The sequence below is a fragment of the Netta rufina genome (assembly GCF_964035555.1).
Source record: "Netta rufina genome assembly, chromosome: 5".
NCBI lineage: Eukaryota > Metazoa > Chordata > Aves > Anseriformes > Anatidae > Netta > Netta rufina.
This window is the reverse complement of record NC_140128.1, coordinates 55,204,924-55,227,664: the sequence shown is the minus strand read 5'-3', so window position 1 is coordinate 55,227,664 and position 22,741 is coordinate 55,204,924. Positions and strand designations below refer to the sequence as shown.

At 40.3% G+C, this 22,741-nt stretch overlaps 2 protein-coding genes across 6 annotated transcripts in view; one reads left to right on the top strand and one right to left on the bottom strand.

Moving 5' to 3' along the window:
• The window catches only part of PPP1R13B (protein phosphatase 1 regulatory subunit 13B), a 70,415-nt gene extending 62,015 nt beyond the window's left edge, over positions 1–8,400 (top strand). For all 4 annotated transcript variants that reach the window (XM_084286908.1, XM_084286906.1, XM_084286907.1 and 1 more), the window contains 7 exons: positions 409–910; positions 1,394–2,163; positions 3,736–3,873; positions 3,957–4,090; positions 4,811–4,977; positions 5,848–6,047; positions 6,901–8,400. In XM_084286908.1, coding sequence (XP_084143034.1) covers positions 409–910; positions 1,394–2,163; positions 3,736–3,873; positions 3,957–4,090; positions 4,811–4,977; positions 5,848–6,047; positions 6,901–6,942 — 1,953 coding nt within the window. In that variant the 3' untranslated portion in view covers positions 6,943–8,400. The remainder of the gene's footprint in view (positions 1–408; positions 911–1,393; positions 2,164–3,735; positions 3,874–3,956; positions 4,091–4,810; positions 4,978–5,847; positions 6,048–6,900) is intronic.
• Positions 8,401–8,956: 556 nt separating this feature from the next.
• ZFYVE21 (zinc finger FYVE-type containing 21) lies at positions 8,957–22,631 on the bottom strand (the record flags this gene model as incomplete). 2 transcript variants are annotated; one of them, XM_084287122.1, is made up of 8 exons in its annotated part: positions 8,957–9,611; positions 9,706–9,848; positions 11,147–11,200; positions 12,008–12,099; positions 12,879–12,954; positions 14,622–14,790; positions 16,680–16,730; positions 22,500–22,631. In XM_084287122.1, 8 exons carry the CDS (start codon positions 22,629–22,631, stop codon positions 9,576–9,578), a joined length of 753 nt encoding a protein of 250 aa, XP_084143248.1. In that variant the 3' UTR covers positions 8,957–9,575. The 2 variants fall into 2 exon arrangements, with proteins under 2 accessions (XP_084143248.1, XP_084143249.1); XM_084287123.1 differs by lacking the exon at positions 11,147–11,200.
• Positions 22,632–22,741: the final 110 nt, after the last annotated feature.

The following is a 22,741-nucleotide window of genomic DNA, read 5'->3' as shown; positions in this document are numbered from 1 at the left end:
CTGTCTGCGCTGTTGTTCTTGTACTTCATGAATTCTTTAACACTATAATCTTTAAAGAATAATGGCCTTGTCTTTAAATTGTTTTGGTAAACTGTCACTACTACCACATTATACATTATCAATTACCAAATAGATACTGAGGTCCAGAACCTAGATCTGGTCATTAAGGCTTTGAAGTACTCAAGTAGTTCTGGATTCATATTAATGTATTATAACTGAAGATGCTTCTAAACAGTAGGTCTTGGTGGTAAATTCAGGTAGAATCGTGTAGTGTTTAAGGAAGACAAATTACTTACACTGACTCCTTTCTTGTCACACATCATTAGTCTGTTTTGTTGAATGAAGAATATTCTTGCTTGCAAGTATTTTATTTAATGAGGTGTTACACTTTTTTTTGTTCTTGCATAGGGCCTTGACCTGGGGAAAGTGCCACCAACAATTCCTGGTGTAAGCAAGCAGTTACCTCAAAACTATGGGACCTATCCAAGCCCGGTTCCCTTAGGAACAGGTTCTACAAATTCTCTAGAAAGAAGGAAGGATGGAAGCCTGCCCAGACCCGGAACGAGTATAACAAATCGGCAAAGACCTGTTCCACTCCCGCCGCCAAGCAACGTGCATCAACCCAGCTCTTCACAGCAGATTCAGCAGCGGATTTCTGTACCTCCCAGCCCCACGTATCAGCCTTCTGGCCCCCCCTTGTTCCCAGGAGGAGATGGCAGGCCAGAACTGCCTTTAACTGTGGCCATCAGACCTTTTCTAGCTGATAAAGGATCAAGACCTCAGTCTCCCAGAAAAGGGCCACAGACAGTGAACTCCAGTTCCATCTACTCAATGTATCTTCAACAAGCAACACCACCAAAGAATTATCAGCAAGCTGTATATAATACCTTAAATAAGTCAGTAAAAGCAGGTAGAATATACGTTATTTTTTTGTCATTTGAAATAGACTATTAAAATCTATTCATTAGGCTTATTAGGTTTATGTATCAATATAAATGACATCTTGTTTGATAAGCCTCTCTAAATCCGTGAGAAAAGTTTTGTGTGCTTTTTTGTCTGTAGTATGGCAGCAGAATGATCCCATTTCTTTTGGGGGTGATAAGTAAGCATACGTTCAGTTGCCTTTTATTTAAAACAAGATAGGAATAGAACAATACAGTCTGGATGCTCCATCTATGCTTTATAAGTAAGTTGAAAAAAATTGTGCATAGAGAGTTGGTGGTTGCCATCGCCAACAGGTGAGTACTTATTTTTGTTTTGATGGATTCCAACATAATTATTTTCTGTACTAGTGTCAAACAAGTAGCAACAAAGACATCTGGTTTATTTGCAAATATTTTATTACATAATTTGAGAATAGTTCTTCACTGTTTTCCATTGTTTTTTCCTTCAGTTTATGGAAAGCCTGTCTTACAATCTGGTTCAACTTCACCCTCGCCGCTGCCATTCCTTCATGGTTCTTTGCCTGCCCAGACTCCTTCACAGCCACAATCTCAGCCTCAGACTGAGGTCTCTGAAAAAGATCAAGAGCTGGAAAACGCTCCACCACCCAGTGAAAACAGCAACGTGGAAAACATTCCTCGTCCTCTCAGTCCTACAAAGCTCACACCTATCGTGCACTCACCCCTGCGATATCAAAGCGATGCTGACCTGGAAGCTCTGAGGAGAAAATTGGCCAATGCTCCTCGGCCGCTAAAGAAGCGTAGTTCTATCACAGAACCAGAAGGCCCAAGTGGACCAAATATACAAAAATTGTTGTATCAGCGCTTTAATACTCTTGCTGGAGGAATAGAAAGTGCTCCTTTCTATCAGCCAAGCAATCCCCAGGACTTCATAGGCATCTTAGCTGATGTTGATAACGGTAACGCCAGTACCAATGGCAATATTGAGGAACCCATCTCCGTGCAACCTATAGTTCCTGTTCCTGATGAGCCACCCCCTCCTTCATCAGATGCCAACGATAATGAATTACCTTCTCCTGCTACTGAGGAACTGATCAGCACTGAAACCACAAATCAAACACCTGAGACAACTGAAGACAACAACAACAATGTCGCTATAGTTCCTTCTACTGAAGAGTCGTCCAGTCCCACACCTGAGGTCAGTTCTCCAGTAGAAGATGAAGTTCCTTTGCAACCTGCTCTTCCTCCTCCAGTTCCTCCAGTAAGTAACTAAAAGACAAATTTTGAACTACGGAATTAGCTGTGTGTTAAGCTTACCCTCTTCCAGTTATGCTTAAGGTTAAATGGTATGCTTGCATTACGAGTTTTGATACTAAAATAGTAATATAAAAAAAATGACTCCAAGGAATAATCTGATGGAATAGCTTCTTTACTAGTGGAGTTGTTTAATAAGGAAAAAAGACACAGGCAACAGGAGGTTGTGTATGTAATTTAGGATGTAGAACTTCATCTGGGATATAGTATTGTTGTAGAAGCTCTGTGGTATCTGAGATATCATGAAAAATAACTTTTCATTTCCCCAGGGCTACAAAGCTAACTGTTTATATGAACCTATGAATTGCAGTGGAGATTTTTAATTTGCATACAAGCTGAAAAGCTATTCTGGGAGAAATGCATTCCTTTTCCCCCCTCTCAGTAGAGAGAGGTGAGACTAGGGCTGACGAAACTAACAGAAACACAGCTGACTTGTTTTAGCAGAAATGTTTTTCTAAGGGATTTGTCTCAATTTGAATTGCTTTCCAAGTCCTCATCCAGCACCAAAGTCTTTTCAACACTAGTTGCCTTTGTCAATACCAAAATCTACAGCATATGGAGAATTGAAGGTGGGGAGCAAAACGAATTTTATTCTTAGTTGTTAACATGACTCATTTAACACTGATTTCAAAACATATCTCTACTTCTTGACTCACCTAGAGTTATCATAGATTCTTTAGCAGAAACCTTGCATTCCTCTTACAATTTGACTGCAGTGTGCACAGGGCTTTTTGTGTGCATTTTCCAGGACAAGTGAACCAGGATACTTCTGGAAGAATGGAGTCTGTTAGCAACAGATATTACTCATATCTTGGGAGGCTTATTTTCCAAACCGAAATAGCCATGCTAAACGGGCGTAAATGAGAACAGACCTTGTGATGATACAGACTAAACACATTCTGGAAAGCTCTAATTAATAGTAGATTTTATTTTTCTGGAAAGTGGCAAGGACATGAATGATGCAGAATATTCTCAAACACATTTAAATGTGCTTTGGATCTTGAGGATGTTTCTTCTGATTACACCATCTAGAATGTTACATAAAATAGCCTTATGGACTTTTTCTCACAGCAAGTCTTTTTGGTACTGACCTACAGCTGACAATTTAACTAATTTAAGGCAGAAATTCCCCTGAGTAGAAACCAATTCTCATGTTTAATTGTCACGCTTTCTAGTCTAAGCTAAAGTAGTGACACAGTCTCAGACCATCTGCCAGAGATGTATTCAGCTCATATTAGACACAACTAAGATTGTGGTGCTCAAAAACCGTTGGCTTAATACTTTTGTCCTTTGTACTTGTTACCTTTAAGTAGGAGCTTCTAGCATGCTTTCTCATTTTAAACTGAGTAGGTTACAGTAAGGTATTGAGTATTCTATTAGTAGACTGTAATAGAAGTATTTGCATAGTTCTTACGGCCATCCAAGGCAAATGGAATTCCTCATCGGCATAAAAAGTAATGAATGTTTTTTAACACCTCTGCAACCTGAAGTAATGCTTTAAACCTTCACTTCCACCCAGACCAAACGTACCAACCTGAAGAAACCTAACTCGGAAAGAACAGGCCATGGTTTGCGGGTGAAGTTCAATCCATTGGCTCTTCTCCTAGATGCTTCCTTGGAGGGAGAATTTGATCTTGTACAAAGAATCATATACGAGGTGAGCTTCTAAGCAAATGCAACCTCTTTCAAATATTAAAAAAAAAAAAAAAAAAGTGCTGAACTGTTTTATATTTTCAATAGGTTGATGATCCCAGCAAGCCCAATGATGAAGGAATTACACCTTTGCATAACGCAGTGTGTGCTGGCCATCACCACATTGTGAAGTTTCTCCTTGATTTTGGGGTAAACGTAAATGCAGCAGATAGCGATGGGTGGTAAGTAATAAGATTTTTAACTTAGCATCTAGAAAAATGCTATTTTGATGCAAATCCAAAATGTAGTGGAGACCTGTTTGAGGAACAATTTCCTTCCCTGTTTCTCCTAGTAAATGAGCACTTTCTAATCTCCAGATGGTGACAAACTCAAATGTAGAGCTCCAGGATATTTAACCCACGTGCGATCACCCTTGAATCATAAATTATACTGTATTTTGTTTTTACCTTTTAGGTGCATTTTGTGTTTACATGCTGAAGTGATTTAAATAATGAGCGACAAAAGTTTATGCTTCATTTTTATGTAACCCATCCACAGATTGTGTTTCTGAAGAATAGGTCTAGCCTTCCAAGCAGATGTAGCACTTGTAAAGAGTTTGGAGATAAGAAACCATGCTATGCCAAGCACTTGTTCCCCCACCTTATTTTATAATTCAAATTCCCTCATATTGAAAAATATCCTTTTATGTCCAGCAGTCCTGCAAGCTATGAAAATTGCTATTTTTGTTAACATCTATTTTAAAATGTTTGGCTTTACTGGAGTCAGGTAAGCGTTGGAATCCACTCCAGGTTGTTCAGCAGGTTTAGAACAATGCACATATACACTATAATCATAAAGAGCAACTGGCTTTAAAAACAGACGGACTAAATGCTGTACTGCAAGACAAAATAGGATTCCTGGAACTTTATTTTTTTGATGCCTACACGTTTGCTTTATTTCAGGACACCTTTGCATTGTGCTGCTTCTTGCAATAGTGTTCATCTGTGTAAACTACTGGTTGAATCAGGGGCAGCTATTTTTGCTTCAACTATAAGTGATATCGAAACTGCTGCAGATAAGTGTGAAGAGATGGAAGAAGGTTACATTCAGTGTTCCCAGTTCTTGTACGGTAAGCTGTGATCAGACTTTACAAACTTTTTTTTTTAGCCTTTGTAAAATTCCTCCCTTTCCTGTCACTCTGAAACATCTGCTTAGGCCCCAGACTTGAGAATATTGCCCTGCATGTTTTTTCAAATATTAAAAAAAAAAGTCTTTTGGTTATGTCGCTTACAATCCTTGCCTTCTTTGCTCACAGGTTCCTTCTAATGCTAATTTTTAAGTATTAATTTCATTTAATTTCAAGGAAATGTTTGCAGTGGGAGGTTCTCACAGTAACAGTGAGTTGTCAAGTATCTCAATAAAGACATTAACTTCCAGATGCACAATTTTTTAGCAGATTACATTGAGACATATTTTGCAAGAAAGTACCTCGATGGAGCAGAGAAATTTAATTTACAGAGAAAGGCTAAAAGCTTTGTTACGGCTCTGTATACCTGACATCGTACAGATTTACAAAAGCTTCAAGTGTTACTATATAGAAGATCTGTTACAGAATGTAGGCTCATGAGAAACATGCACCAGACATCTGCAAAACTATTTTCCTTATTTGAAAAAAAAACAAAACAACAACAAAAAAAAAAAACACCATGGTTTCCATTGTACATATATGTATATATATATTTATATATATGAAGAAAACAACCACCACCACCAACAGCAAAAAAAACCCTCATGCTCTAAATTGTTTTTGACTATTCTGCCAGATTTGATTTTGTCACATAGTTAAATTTTTGAAGTTGTTTCAAGAAGTGCTGAAAATTGTTCATGGAATGGTATTAATGAGACTAATATTTGGGCCTCAATGTCCACCCTAAACATCTCAGAGGGGAAAAACAGATTATTTTACCGTTTATTGTATTGTCTAATTTGTTGTTAACAGGAGTGCAGGAAAAGTTGGGAGTGATGAATAAAGGAGTGGTGTACGCTCTGTGGGATTACGAAGCCCAGAATAATGATGAGTTGTCATTCCACGAGGGCGATGCCATTACTATTCTGCGACGCAAGGATGACAATGAAACGGAGTGGTGGTGGGCCCGCCTCAATGATAAAGAAGGCTATGTGCCTAAAAATCTTCTTGGGGTAAGTTCTAAGTTACTTTCTCCTGTCTTTTTTTTTTTTTTTTTTAATTTTGAAAATAGGACCACAAGATGGATCTGTAGTCAGACTCCCTCTGTGCACCATCTGAACGCTCCACTATTAAGCTGTGCAAAGCAGAGTATCCTTATTCTGTCAGGCCTCTATTACTGAAAACAGAAAGGAGAGGCTACGATTAAGAGATTAGTCCTACACTTATTTAATAAGTTATTACAGCCTAATATATACTAAGTATAGTAAGATTTACTTCCCTTGGTTAAAAGATAAGGCCCCTGTGCAAAGTACAGTGGCTTTATTAAGCAGCTGTAGGCTTTAGCCCAAAAGTTTAGGAAGGTTTTTAATACCTGGCACAAGGTAAGCAATACATTTATACAACTTTAAAATGGGAAGAAACTTTGAAGGTGACAGCTTCAGGAAAGTCATTTATGCTGTGCTCAGTCAAACGTAACACTGCTATCACAAAAGACCAGGAATGTAAGGCCTCTAAGTGGAGCAATACAGAGGACAAAATGTGTATGAAAGCCTTATAGAGCTTGAAGCAAGCTCTCTCTAGGGCTAAACAGGGAACTCTTGTACTTACGTAGATATGTCCTGTAGCGTAGTTTCAGTGCTCTTTGAAGGAGTAAGTCAGCCCTTGGCTTCCCGCTGTTGCTGGTTTAACTTTTCAGAAGTAACTTAAGAACATGCTGTAGCTTAACAAGCAGAAACGCATCTCACACCCATAAAACGCTTCATATCACTCAGTTCTTTTAAGTACCCTTTGGTTGTAATTAAATTGATTTATATTTAAACTGGTATCAACCATGCAAAGCCTAATATTTTCATTTTGTTTTTACAGTTATATCCACGAATAAAACCTAGACAGCGAACCCTTGCTTGATTTCAGTCATACAACAGTGCAATACCTTGATGGTAACTGGAAACTTAAAACATACACTGGAGCCATTGTTTTTGATCATTTCACATGGAGAAATAAAACTATGATATTTAGTTTTAATGGTGCTTTCTCTTGTTAAATGGACAGCATCCAAGATTTTCCAGATCTGCAGTTTGTAAATGAAGATTGTTTTATGTGACCCACCACTGATGAGGAGAGCGGTATCTCCACTACCTACAGTGTTCTACCAACTGTTGTCTAAAGCAGTGTATTAAGTTAAAGTTCCGTGGTAGGAGCTTTCTTGTGTTAAGTGTTCAGAGGTGTCATTTGCGAAGTGCAGATACGCTGTCCAGTTTGCTCCAACCCCACAGTAACTGTCCCACGTCAGGATTTTGGATATTTTGTTCAATACCAGTGAATGTTGAGTTCTCTCATTGCTGATCAGCTTTTTGGGTTCTAGGACACAAAATCTTCACCTATTACATGCATAAGTACGTAGTCACCAAAGCTTTATGAAGGCTAGGATTTTAAGTGTTAACGTGCTTACATACTTAAATCCTAGTCTAGAAAACCCCAACAAAAGCTTTACATAGTCTAGCATCTAGTATTATTTGCATTTAGACTCAAGCTAGAAAACTAACCAAACAAACAGCATTTGTACGCTTCTCAAAGCCCCTAAGGAATAGGTCACTTGGTGTTATATTTTCTTATTATTCAGCCTACAGCACCAGTGTTACCTCTACTAATGTAAAGGTTCCCCTACTAACCACTGCAGTTTGTCCATTCAGGACAGAACAATTATAGTGAACTTGCAGCAGCTTAAGGGATTTGTATGTCTGCATGGATGAAAGTGCAATAGTTGAGAAAGGTAAGAGTCAGGTAAGAGTTATATTGTATAATTTGAAGTCTGCCCAGGTCAGTCTAAAAGAAAATATGAAGGACTGAATAGAAGTAGAAAGTGAGGTGTGTAGATGCTAAGTCGAGGAGAAGAAAGAAATGAGGTATAGAGAGGGATTTAAGAAAGGCAATATGTAATTTTTAAGGACAGTTTCTGTGGTTCTTGGCAGCCTACATCTGTTGCCAAGGCAAGTTATGCAATAATCTATTCCACTACATTGTAGTTTCAAGCAAAAAAAAAAAAAAAGCACTTCACTGGAATTTTAATTGTACATGATTTTATATACCAAAAGTATATTTTGAATTTCCCATTATAAGTTGTAGCCATATTTCTTGTAATTTTCTCCCATTAAACAGTATGCAATTTAATTAATTCTTCATGTACAAGTTCTGTGTATAATTTATATATCCATTTCTGCAGTGCTGTAACTTGCTTTTACCACAGATTAGCGTTAACTGTATATATTGTGGTGAAAAGTGAAAGGGTATTATTGTTGAAGAATTTGCTACATGAATGTGATGATTTCAAGAGCCTATGATACACTAATTCAGAGAACATGTAAATGTGCACAATAAAGTACTGCTAAGGCATGGCTGCATTCTCCTGTTTTTTAATAGCAACTGTGGACATGCCATTGGTCATAGTCTACATAAAAAAAACTTACCTGTATAGCTTCTCATGTTCTGTTGATGCAGTTTCCTCATTGTTTTACCACTTGCACAGGAACTGACTTACCAAATAATTTTTAAAGCACCTTACACTATAAACTGCAGTATTCCAACTGTGGCAAATAAATACTTGGCTAGAAATGCTCTGCGCACAGGCTGACAACTGAGCCTTGCGTGCTTGTTGAGGGAGATGGAAGGCAGAAAGATGCCTGGTATATAGCATGTGTAGGCAGAGGATTCGTGCCAGTAGTTTTAGCAAATTATCAAAGCTTAAAATCAAGATTAGGGTGCTGCCTATAACAAGTCAAAGCTTTCAGAGTTCAGACAGAGACCATACTATCTATCATTAAAGAAACTACACTGTGAAAGCATCAGCTCATTTTTTAAATAAGTGAATTAATTTATTCATTTTTGTACATTAAAATGTATACAATTCCAGATACCATTACAGTTAGATTAACAAAAGCTAGTTACCAAAAAGAAAATACAAAACTAAAAATTATTCTGGAAGCTTAGTTATTACAGAAGGGAAGTTTCCAAATCATGTAATTCCAATTTGGTGGTATTTGGTGAGATGTGTTAAAAAAATCAATTGACTTCTATAAAATCATATCTAAGGCAGATTTTATTGTACATTGATTTTTAAACATTTGGATAGAGGGAAAAACCTGAGATCTAGACCCAAAAGCTATTCTCTGCAGAAGAGACATATACCTTTGTTTGCTTTTTGTGGCAAACAGTATATATAATTGTTACTATAAAAGTTGTGCTGTACATTAGCTGTAGTGCAGGTCACTTTCATATTAAGTGCCAATAAAGGTTTAACAAAATATACAAAGTCTTAAAAGGTGAGACTGTTTAAAGCATTAATTGTATACATATTGCACACTATAGTGAATACTCATGGTTCGAAATAAAACATTGCAGTTGCCAGATCTTACAGAATGAACCACACTGGAATGACAAAAGGTCAAGAAGAACAAGTGTTACCTAGCCGCCAGGTTAGCAAAGTGAGAGGCAGGTCCTTCAAGGCTGGTGTCTTCCCTCCAGCTGCCAACAGTCTGCTGTTCTTACTGGTCCCGAGACTCATAAAGAAGTTTTGTTGCCTAATATAAACACAAAACATTACCGTATTGACTGCTTGAAGTTTCACTTCTGCAACAAAGCTCCTTGCAAAGACTTTACGCCTCCCTCCCTTACCTTATGCATAGCTGCCAGCCAGCTTGCTGACAACTTCTTGTTAGAGGTGTAGTCTTCACTGGCTGTAAACTTCATCTGTGTTAGCTCCTCTGATCCTGGTACTTTATACTGTAGAATCATACCTATGGCACGAGTATTACCTCCTGAAAAAAAAAAAAAATCACGAACAAAACTTCACAAACTAAATAAACACAACTTTTTAGCTAATAGTCACAGTTGAAGACAGCTATCTCACCACTTGATTCAAAGCACTAAAAACTGCAAGTGCACCAAGTGCAGCATCAGGAGACGGTGACAAAAGGGTGTTAATGCCAGGCAGCGCAATGTGCAGACTCAGTATTGTCTAGTTCTGTCACTGAGGCAGAGCCTGTAGAAGCCACTAATTACAGAGACAAAACTCTTGTATTTCAGTGTTACCATCTGCCTTCTCTTAAATAGATACCATGGCTTCACAATACAGCCAGCAGTTTCTAAACTGAACTACTCTTGTCCAGTTAGACTGGTATCAAACAGGGATCCTTGCTTGATCCCAAGTCTGGCACATCAGTGATAAGCCCCACCAAATTTGGCAAAGGTTGAGAAAGATGCTTCCACAATAGGAGCTGGCAAAAACTTTGTTTATTTCCTGAAGGAAATCCACTACAAAAGACATTGCTCTGACAGCAGCATGGTAAGAAGTTGTTTACATCTCTCCTACTCTAGCTGCACAGATAAACCAAAGCAAGAATACAGAAATGAAACAAAAGCTTTGTGTAAAACAGCACATTGATCCTTCACATTCAGTTACTGGCTTGCTTATTTACTGAAGTAGTAGCCACGAACTAAGTCACAGGAACAGCACCACCACACACAGAAGGACGTTTTGCAAAGTTCTTTTTACAAAGACTGTTTGCACAAGAAGAAGGGGTCCTGGAGGCCATGACAGTAATATCCAAGAAGCCAAACAAAGACAATCCTGGTCTAAGCAATGTGATCAAAAGCCTGCAGACAGCATTTGCAGACACAGCTATTTCCTCCTCTGGTAGGAGAGACTGCAATCCAACTCCATCACTTGCTCTCCTGCATCTACCCAGTCAGCCTAACAGCTCGTACCAGGTACTAGGCAGTACACACACAATATATTGCTCATTCCTGGTGTACAGAATTCAGCACATCTCTGCTAAAGTAGGTGATGGGTAGAAGTCCTCCCGCTTCTAGCACAGACATGTACATGTAGTCTAAAGGAGGAATCAAGTGTTTCAGTTCTCCTCCAAGCAGTTACAAAACATTCATTCTCAGTTTATTAAATAGATGGGAAGGGATAAATACACGAACATAACTTGTCTTAAGTTGAACAGCTATAGATCAAGCAAAAAACTAGCACTGCAAGGGAAGACAGATGGGAGAGGGGTCGTAACAGCATGCTGAAGTGAGTCATGCTCACACAAGGTACTGGCGATACCTTCAGTAATATGCTGGCTCTCCAGAAGGCTGGTGTAAGTGTGAATATCTTTTTCTACCATCAAGAAGGAAGGCAGGCAGGCAAAAAGATAAAGCGATCAGAATAGTAATGAACAAGAAATTACAGGAGCATTAAGCAACTCTGCAACACATCTGATTGATTTGAATACCAAGTTCATTAAAGTTAACATGCTGTACTGCCACTGCACGGACTGTCCAATTAAAAATTCCAGCAGTGACAGAGATGTTGCTTACTAAGCAATTATTAAAATTCCTGACCTTGTTTGCTCTCATTTCAATGAAATCATATTTAAGTTCATCCTGAAATACTAAGAAATCTGTCCAGATACGAGGTAGATACGTTAAGTAGCTACCAAAGTATTCCAAGATATTAGCAGTTTCACTTAGCCAACCCTTCATCTTGAATGAAATTAAGAAAGCATAATATATATATTATCTTTTTTTGAGTAGCTTCTCTTACTCTCCTCTACGTTGTTTGCACAAATAGAAGAGAAATCTTAGCTGGATTCTGAAACAGAAGCTAAGAGTGATAGCTCCCTCCAGTGAGCTTTCCAATCCATAGATGTTTAGCAAGGAGAATGGATCAGACCAGGTGACGATCACCTTTATCAAGAAGTTCCCCCATTATTAAAGTCCTAAAGTAATGTCTGAATTCTTGTTTCACCTAAAATCCCATCAGCCACATGGACAGCTTCCATGCACTACACTCTACTCCGAGAACCACTGTAATACAATAATGTAGTTACACCTGAGCTACCAGAAATGCACTGTCTAGCTTGAACAATAATTACCACTTCATCTTTTTCTTAGTAGTCAATTTGTATTTAACGAAAAAAATTACCTCCAGGAGTAAATCCCTCTGTAAGTATCTGAACAGTTGAAATCTGTACAATTTCAATTTCATAGTGGCTGTTTCCATCCAAAACCAGGTATCTATATGAAAAATAAAATGTTATTAAGTTTCTTGTTTACAATATCAAGTCCAAATCAAATGAATTAAGTTAGAGTCTCTCATTGACTGGTAGCCTGTATACTTCACAGAGTGAGGAGGGAGCAGAGCCAAGCAGGTGAAGTTACTTTTCATTGAAGTGCTTCACTTAAAACAAAAAAATAGAGAATTGTAGAGCAATTTGCCAGGAGACCTTTTCAAAATATTAAATGCTTTCCTCCAGAGTTACAGGGCAAGAAGAGAATGTGGAGTTTGAAGTGCTCCAGCCAGCCAAACTCTAGGGATGACCAAAGCAATGCTCTGACTGTAACGTTAAACAATACTGTGCAGCACTGGACTCATCATTCTGAAACAAGTTTTTTTTTTCAGTAGCTATGGATTTTTTTTCCCCCGGTCCTTCTTCCTGTAAGCCTTTTGTTAGCTGTCAAAAACACTGTACTGCAGTGCCACCAAGACATTATCAAGGAGCGGAGCTCTGTCATTCCAAGGCATTCCAGCATTTCTGCTCCTTGCTGCTTCTGGAAACAGTCTTCACTGAACAAAGCAAGAGGAGTGCTTCACACCTCCGAGGGCCCCTTTTTCACACTGCTATTAAATTCACACACCCTTAGCCCAATAATATAATATACAATAACATTATATCCATCCTTTCAGTCAGATTATTCTTCCAGTATCCTCACTGGAAGCTATGCTTGTATTTTGTTTGGGTTATGATAACAATATAGCCGTGTTCACAAGTGCAATTTCTATCAGTCCTCCTCACCTCTGATTGTTGGAAAGTCGACAAACCATGAGCTCAGATTTATCAGATGTTCCCAGAGTTACAAAGAACGAAGCACCTGAAAAGAAATGTTTCAGTATTCAATGCAGAGTTTGGGAAGAAACATTCAAGAATCAAAAAGGATACTTACTGCACTGATTCGGCTCAATTAGGAGACTAACTGGAACATTAAACTGACATAAACTGATAAACACTGACAGGACATTCAAGTATAGAAAGGTTTTCAGTTAGTTCTGCACCATATGACCATTCACAATTACGATGCAATTCCACCTACACCGTAGATAAATCACGTAAATCATATTTCTAAGATAAATCTTTCAAAAATAAGTACAGATTTGGAGATGGCAAAACCAGACGATCCTACCTTCTTAAAATTACACAGAAGAATCAAATAGCAGGATGTGACCTTTAGCTGCATGCTTAATAGATACTAAGACACCTCTCTCACTACTGAAGACTAGCTCAGTCTTACTTTGAGGTCAGTGAATTGCAGCCTTCATGTTGTATTTCTCTGCCTGCTCCAAACAGCTCCGCTGGCATCAGGAAAGTCACCTTAACTACATGAGCCATGTGATTCATAAAGCAGACTACATGCCCACCTCTTTATTTCCTCCATGTGTTGTTACACTCCCTGTATTACCTAATCCCAACACTGTTGGTCTGGGAAATCAAAAAACAAAACCAAACATACGGCACTGTCAATTGGCCTGTGAGCTATCTCCACAATCTGAATTGTGCAGCCTCAGAGCTTCACCTCACGATCTATTTCATAATAGCACCGTGTCTCACTGACCCTTGGTATGGGGCCCCAGGCTGCTGCCAACATGAGACAGAGAGGGACCAGCAGCACAACTGCCATGGAGATCAAAATCGCCATTTCTCTGAGATCTGAACCTCCACAGCAAGGCAGGAATAACTACAGACGTTAATCGCGTAACATGAATGCAAGCAGGACTTTTTTAGTATTTATTATATCTTCAGGTTAAAATAAATATTTTTTTAAAAGTTGTCTTCTGTGCATGTTAAAGAATGATTTGTATACTACCAGGGACAAATGTAGCTCTGTCTGGACCTAGAATCTCCCTAGGAATGAATCAGACTGCTAATCAGAGGCATGGTTTAGCTTACCAACTATACACACCTGCATCACGCTGAGTGAAGAGCCCATGAGAAGGCCCCAAACAATTAGAGAATATTTTGAAAACTGAATATTCAGCTTTCTTAATATAATTGGAACATGAATTGCTGTATTGCATGTAGCTTTAATACTGTGCACAACTCACCACACTTACGACCTGCCATCAACCACAGCCATAGGCCATGGACAAGATCAAAGCACAGCATCCTGTTAATTGTTTTAAAAATGTCTGTTAAGCATTTTCATCCTTATTTAGCGTAACTAACAGAAACAGCTAAAAGGTGGACTACATTAATAAAGTGCCAACCACACACATCTATCCTCAAAGGCATTAAAAACTCCTTTGTCTTTAAAGAATTCTGTAAATACCTGACCCAAATCATACACTTCTTGCTAAATAAGCTGATAATATAAAATTAAATGGCAAACATGCAACAACAAATATGCATTTTAAGGAGACAAAACTGCAATGTAGCAGCTCATTTGACAAAAATTAGTCTTGCCAGTTATCAGATTTGTTTAACACAGCATCTGAACAAATCTAAGTGAGATTGAAACAGCATATATGTGCACTTGGTACTTACCATTCATGAGCACTTTAAGCTGCTTGTCATAAAACTCTGTTTCTTTCTGAGAGATGAGGGCACATTCAGCACACTGGCGCACGGGGTCCACAAAACACATGCGAGGCAGAGGCACTTTTTTACTGCAGCATTTGTCGCAGAAGCACTTTCCACATCTTCGGCAGTGATGCTAAGCATGAGAGGAGATTTTGTTTATTTACAAAAGAAATTATTAGAGAATAATTTGATAAAGGTCCCACATTAAACATCCTCCTCCCCAAGAAACAGCACAGTTTCTCAGGTGTAAAACGTACATGTTGAAGGGACAGGACAGTAGTCAAGTGGTAAATGACATCGAGCTGCTGTAGTGGTAGAAAGAACTCTCTGAAGACTGAACCCTGAAGACTGCGCGTAGTATGAAAAGCACTACAGGCCTTTGTTGGCACTCTGCCAAGAGACTTTTAAATCAGACCAGAGAAGACACTGAGAGGACCCTCCCAAATTCCTCGCCTGTCAGTAGAAATGCAAGAGAAGAGTGGTTTCTAGAACCCTTCCTACTTCCAAGAAGAGATCTCTCGGAGCTTCAACTGCAGATGCTGTTCTTCTCCCTCAAAACTTGTTCTCAAGTTTTTTTTCCCAGGGAAAATGCTAAGAACTTTCATTCCTAAAACCTAAAGCCCCATCTCTACCAGAAATATCAGGCAGCATAGTACAAATCCAGCAAAGTTGTAATACAATCAGAGCAGCTCCCAAACCTTCACCGAGTGGCTCACACTCCATCACTACTGGGGTGTGACAGTCCCAGTAGTTCCTCCTGATGCAAGTTTCCATGTGATGACAGTATCTCAGGCCAGAACAAGTACTCCCAGGCAAGCCAGAACTGATTTGTGGCTCAAAGCAAGTTTCAACAGCTTGATACAAGGCACTGACAAACTACAGTTCTGATCACTGTTAGACTTTTCTACCAAGTATTACGCAAAGTTCTCTGAAGCACCTATTACCCATGGCTACCTCCATTTACTTCCCAAAAGTAACACAAGTAAAATACAGCAGCCTGATGAATTACTGCTTCTCAACCAATCCATGCTCCTAACTCATCCAACTAAAAGGTAAGTAAAAAAGTCTATATTCTCTTAGTTCTTATAATGTAGTTACCCTAATGTTCTTCAGTCTTTCTGAAAACTTCCATCTCTCTGGTACAGCACATCAGTATGTCTGTTTTAAAGTTTCTCCTTCCTTTTCCCTCCAAACAATACATTACAAATCATGACCTAGGTCAATGCATGCAAGTCACACTTCCACATCTTTCTGCACTTCCACAAGCAAATGCTAAACGCCCATCAGTGCAGTAATACAAAGAAACATTATTATCTCCTAAAATCATTGTTGGCTTCTTTTGGGAGACTGCCAAACCCCGTTCCAGCAGGTTTTCTGACAGCAATATTCTGTAAACCAGCAACAAGTCCATAGTGGTCCGCTTTAAATATGTTCATTACATAAAAGTGGTTTTTCTTCATGCAGGGAACCTAATTATGGTTCACAGCAATCAAGGCAGTTTCTACTTTAATCAGAAATTCCCCTTTCCTGTCGTGAGATCAGTTGTGTTTCACTTCTAGAACAGACGGACAATCTGACTTTTGGCTCTCCACATTTGAGCCATACAGCCCTTTAACGTCAGATTGCAATTCATTACTCCTGAAAACATTTGCTTACATTTCCACAACTAAGCTCATCTCCCAGGACACAGCCATGTTAGTTCATCTGGTTTCTGTGTCAGTACTGATGTTAGCAGCCTTCTCCAGCGTGGGCTCCTCTAACTCTTCCTTTGAATGTAAATCCTGTGGGTACACAGCATTTGGGAAAAGCCCAAACACACTGAGCAAGAGGAATGTCAAAGAAACAGAACATAAAAAAGAAAAAAAGAGTCCTCTACTCAGAAAAGGCAGAACAGAAAGAAAAACTATTTGAATGTACAGCAGACTTTGCATGATATTCTACTGAAATCATCCACATTTTAAACCAGAGCTCCATATTAGCATTTTGCAACAGTTAAAACATTGTATTTTGTTCATTTCTTACCTTTCTAGTTATGAAGTCAAATTTTGTATCACACTGCATACATCTTGGGCACTACAAAACAGTACAAAATAACGTTAACTAACAACATTTCTGGATTTTTAATCGTACTACTACCACACGCAAAGACTGGGCTTTATTGTTATTCCCCCAAAAGAACTGCCTCCGAGAAGTTTACATCCTTTAATCTTTTTCACCACGGTTTTCATTTACTTTAATACAGATGTAGCAAAATAACGTCATCCCCACTCACAAGACAAAAAAAAGCAGCCAAACTCATTCACCCTAAGGAATACTACATCCTGTCAGCAGTCAAAACTACATTTCTGAAGTTCTTGTCATGCTTAATTACGTTTGGCTGTCCAGACAGTCATATATTCTGGAGTTAACTATGTTTTCATGCAAGTTGTCATCCTGTTGTGATGCTCTGTTGACACTCTAAAACACTGTTTACATATTTTATTGCTCTCAATACTTGCATATTTTTAAAACACTCTAGGAGATTTTTGGTTTTCTTCCAAGCCACTAGGACTTATTTTTTATTCCAGCTACAAAATGTCACTACTTCCTGAAGCATCTCTTTCCTAACACAAGGTTACGCCCACGCTCTTCCCAAAAGAAAAGCCAGAAAAAAAATTGAAGAGGCTTCTCTCTCCCAACTGAGTGTACAAGTACAGGTCAGCAGCTCTGACTTGCTTAAGTACCAGAAGAGTTCAGTGAATGTTACAATTAATATTTTCTGTGCAGAAAGTCACCTTCCGCAGGGCTGATACTCAGAAGTCAGATTGCTGAATTTTCACAACTTCACTTATTTTTATCCACTGTATCAAAAAAAAAAAAAAAAAAAAGGGGGGGGGGGGGGGGAGGAGGGAACACTCTCTGAGGCTCACAAGTAATTACTACCAGATTTATTTGCAAATGTTAATGCAAAATTACATCTCACATCTGAATCGGAACATAGTTGGATGATTCTTCAGTGAGTTTTGTAACTCTGGAAACCTGAACTCTTCAAACCAGGCTTTCACAGAGTTCAGCAGAATGTCATCTTAAAAACATGCCCTAGGCTGAGCAGGTGTCATTTGCTAAGCACAGAGTTATCACTGTTTGCCTTTAATTAATACATTTCAATACATAACCCTCTATCTTCTAAGAATTCATTCAGGTTACAAAAGTTTTGGAGTCTGTTTCAGGGATTTCTGTTTCACCACATTCCCAATCACTGTCACAACTTCTACAACAGTAACCAAGAAAACACTACAGCAGCTACGTTAAGAAAAAAAATCTTTAGAAACTTTTTAAGTAAAAGCTTGTTCGTAATTTACAACAGTTTATACAAAGCATTCTCACATCTAAACAGAAGTTTAGCAAATTAGAGGGTAACAGCCGTCGCTGCAATGGAACAGAAATAGCTACTCTGCAATATTTGCTACAGGAAGCTCTTTCTAAATCCCAGACAAAGGAGAACCAGCAGTGTTCCTGCACTGTCTCAAGTAATGCACTGAACCAAGGCACCCAACCTCCTCTTTTCACAATGGCCATATAAAAGCTTATTCTGATATTCGCTGATTAATAACCTTGAGCACAAGACAACATCAGCATTCCCAAGGTTTTCTCTGTAACATGTAACACTCTACAGCTTACACCATGTTTTGCTGTGCACTGATCTTTGTTTAGTGTTTTAGTTTTTTTCATGTATGGAGCTTAATTATTTGCCCAGAAGCTGGGCAGGGCAAGGATTTCAAAATACTTTGAATTTACCAGGAGTATAATTCATTTTCATAATGAAAATTTGTAATTTCGGTCCAAAATCAGAAAGCAGAAGCCACAACCTAGGGGGAAAAAAGCTTTTCTAAACACCATCTTAAATAGGTTTCATACACAATGTTGGGTGAAACATAAAATCTATTTTCAGCAAGTAACAGAATTACCCATCTTCTTATTTCCTACAAACTACAGAAAAATATTTCTGAATTCCAGACCCTTCATGATAACACTGCCTTACATAGAGCGCAGTCAGAGATAAGTCACAAAGTGAAATGGCACGCAGTGGCAGAAATCACAGAAGGCTATTTTCCTACCAAAATGTTCTGACACAAGCAGAGTCAACATACTGTTCCTTCAAGGCACTTCTGCTTTGAGTAACCAAACCCAAGAGAACCCGTTTGCATAACAACTTCACCAGGGAGCTCTTCCCAGGCACAGCAGCAGCATTTCCCCGGAGGTGAACCCTTCGTGTCCGGCCACGCGCTGACACCAGCACGCGAGCACTGAGCTGCTTCAGTTTGGTAGTGCATTGGCAAGAAGATAGTGCAACACCTGAGACACTTCTCATGTCCTCAAGACGCAGGCTTTTTAAGACTACTGCAACTCTGATTTTTGTTTTGAAAGTAGAAGCACTCAGATACAAAATAAGATATTAAATAAAACCCATATAACGAGTATATTGATATAACACACAGCCAGCATACTGCTCATTCTGGCGGATTGCTGCTGTCATTACTTCAGCAAGAAGAAAACGGAAGCACCAGCAGTCATTGGCTATCAGCATTAATTTAGAAGTACTGAGAGCAAGTTCAGCACAAGTAGAGAGGAACTTCTGATGCATTTGCTGAAGCACGGTAACAAAATAGCGTAATTCCTCAGCCCCAGAGGTGAGAACAGTGCAGGTCGGCAGCAGGCTCTAGTTACACTTCATGCGCTGTATTTGCATATCCAGTAACGAAGCGATAGATGCGATGCAAGCTAACACCTGGCTAAGCACATTAACACAGCCAACATTTGCCAACATGGACGTCTGCGAGCTCATTGAATCAGAGCTCAACGTGCCTGACAAGCACAGCTGGTGCCAGCAGCAGATGCCTTCTGATAACAGCAGGACTGTGCGCAACCGGTTCCTCGCCGAGGCTGTAAGCTCGCTGGCGGTGCGAGAGCAGCGCTGTCACGCAACCACCGAGCGCCTGAGCCACACCAAGCTGGGTTCCATCGTATCGTTCTCCCATCGGCTGCTCTCTGAGGCAGGCATTGCTCCTCGGCCACCCGAGATCTGGGACACAGCCTGATGCCACAAGCTCTGTCCACCTCTGCATTGTAACACCCAAATTTTACAGGACTCTTAGTCCATGACTTCCCCTACCAGCATATCACTTGTTGAGCTCTTCTGGGGATTAGCAAGAAGCTTTGCTTCAGACCCTTGGCACATGCACTGACCAACACCTTAAGCTCTGTCTCAAGTTTAATCATGTTCACAGATCTACACACTATTACCAACCTCAACTCCTTATTCATTTCAATTTCACTGAAAGACTACCAAAAACGTTTTCTATAGTCCTGCTTCAGTCTTACACACTTCAAACTCCTCATACTTAAAGACTCAACAAGAACATCCTGATATTTACAGGCTGCACAGTCTTGTAATACCAAGTTAGAAAACTTAAATGTATTCCAAAGTTACATGCTAAGTTTAACAGAATTCCCAACTGCCATCACTCCTAGGACGATCATTTGACTTTTAAAAAACAAATCAGAAGACATTTCCTGCAGAAAAGTACTGAATTTACTCGTACACAGCAGAAGTCAGTGTATTTGAAAAGCCAGGTCAACATTGGGTAATACTCGCCCTTTCTCTTGGGGGAAGAAAATATGTTCTTTATTTTACTGGACTAAATCACTGTCAAGAGCAGATGTTCTTGTTGAATCCACTATCTAGCTAAGGCTGCCTCTCAAATTTGATTTTATTAAGAAAAAGATGAGTTTGTAACTTCCTTGTTATACTTCCTTCCCTGTACACTGCATACTTAAAGAAAAATTTGTACGTGGTAAAAGCTAGTCAAATGGATGTCTGAATTTCAGTACACTTTGAGGTAAAGAAATACAGTAAAGCAACTTTTTCTTTCTTCACAACAATAGATGCACAATTAAGAATATGAGTGAACACAAGCATTTAAAACGTTTGCCTACAATACACCTCCTCTCAATAGCAAGTACATCTGAATTTGATGCAAAGGCAACATTCAGTCACTAATCATCGTTCTGTCGAACACACCACAAAGAAAGTCAAGTCTTAAGCAGAATGAATGCCTGCGGTACCAATGTGATAGAAAATACAAATTCACACCATGCACCACATTATGTCTATTCATTTTAGATACATCACTTCTTAAATACATCTAACTAGCTTCAATAAATTCTACAAATCCTCCCACAGCCTGCAGTTGAATTAAGATGGTACTATGTAGTAGACCTGGAAGCACCATTTTTTATTTACATGGAATTAGTCGGCTATAATTGAGAACTGCCCAGCTATAAAGCTACACTGTCTGTCTGGGAGGAACCGGCTTTCAATTGGAGATAACTGTTAGACAAATTGCATCCACTGCTGGCAATGTGTCAGCACTCAAGTTTCCAGATAGCTGAGGTCAAGGTACACAGCGCATCGAAAGTCACCTACCTGGCAAAAGCAGACTGCACACAACGCCCTGAGAAACCACCCCTTATCGAGTAACTCCAGATCCCACTTGGCTGCACGCTCACCGATCGATGCACACCTGGGCACCTGCATCTGACACTGCTCCGGTCACCAAAAACTGCACTGTAGCTATGCTTAAGGCAGACAGGCAGTTGCTACTGACGACAGGGAGGATTTTGTTCTCTAAGGTTGGAAGAGACTAACTTGCAAGAACTCCAGCAAGATATTTTATCTGCTTGCTCATTTAAAATAGGTTGAAAAAGCGACTTTCCAAAACAAGATCGTTATTTCGGATGAAACTTGCAACTGGCTTACTAGCCACAGCACCTTCTGCCAGGGAAGACTAGGCTCAGTCGCTGCAGACAGTGAAGGCTCAGTGAGCGGCAGAAGCCGCTGTAGCTGAGTGAGTCTGCTGGTGTAATAACTTTTACACCAAACTTTTTGCCTCCAGAGATACCCGGTAAGGGCAAAATTTTCTTCCCTTCTCCTGACCTACAGGGCAGCATTCCTGTATAACACAGTCCAACCAGATCCCTATCTGGCAAAGAATGGGTCTGTTTAAAGGCTGCCTGCCTAAGTTCATATTGGCTCCTCAAAAAAAAAAACTCCAGTCCCGTTTAAATGCAATTGGCACGTAGCCACACCACGGAGGGTAAACAACTGATTCCGAGCTCTGTGAGCATCTAGCTGCACGGACCAGCAACAAATAATGCATATTATGTGAAATGTACAAGACTGTCACGATTACACAGTTTATTTTAAAAGTGTTTAGAAGCAAAGCTGACTGAAAAGATTTTGTTTTAGATTCATTTAACATGCAGAACGGAACACTCAGACTACGTGCCACAAAGGGTGCTCTAACGCAGCCGTTCGCTATATTTTGTGTCAGTTTTTAAAGAAACGCTCTTCAAAGTTAGCTTTATTTGTCCACAGAATATCCCGAGGTGGAAGGGACCCACAAGGGCCATCGAGTCCAACTCCTGACTCTACACAGCACCACCCAAAAACCAGCCCGTGTCTGAGAGCGGTGTCCAAACGCTACGTTGAGCCCTGTCAGGCTCAGGGCTGTGATTGCCCTCCCTGGGGAGCCTGTCCCTGTGCCCAACCACCCTCTGTGTGCAGAACCTGTCCCTAACCCCCAGCCTGACCCAGCACGGGACGGGACGAGCAGCGCCGGGAGCCGCTAGCCCCACGGCCGGTCCCGCCTCAGCGCTGAGGCGAGCCCGCGGTCGACCGTTGGGGGACCGTTGGGGGACCGCTGGGGGACCGTTGGGGGACCGTTGGGGGACCGTTGGGGGACCGTTGGGGGACCGTTGGGGGACCGTTGGGGCCCGCAGCCCCCCGCCCAGCCGCGCTACCTCCTTGTCGGGCACCCAAGGCGGCTCGTCGAGGCCGAAGGGGCTGCGTGCGGCGCGCAGCTCGGGCACCATGCGCAGCCCGCTGGCGGAGCGCACCAGCTTCTTGGCATCCGCCGCCTCGCTGCCCGACATCTTCTGACCGCCCCCCCCCCGCGGCTCCGCCACCGCTACTCGCCCTCTCGGACTGGCAGCTCCGCTGGCCAATGGGAGCTCCGGGAACGCGGGACGAGCGCGGCACAGAG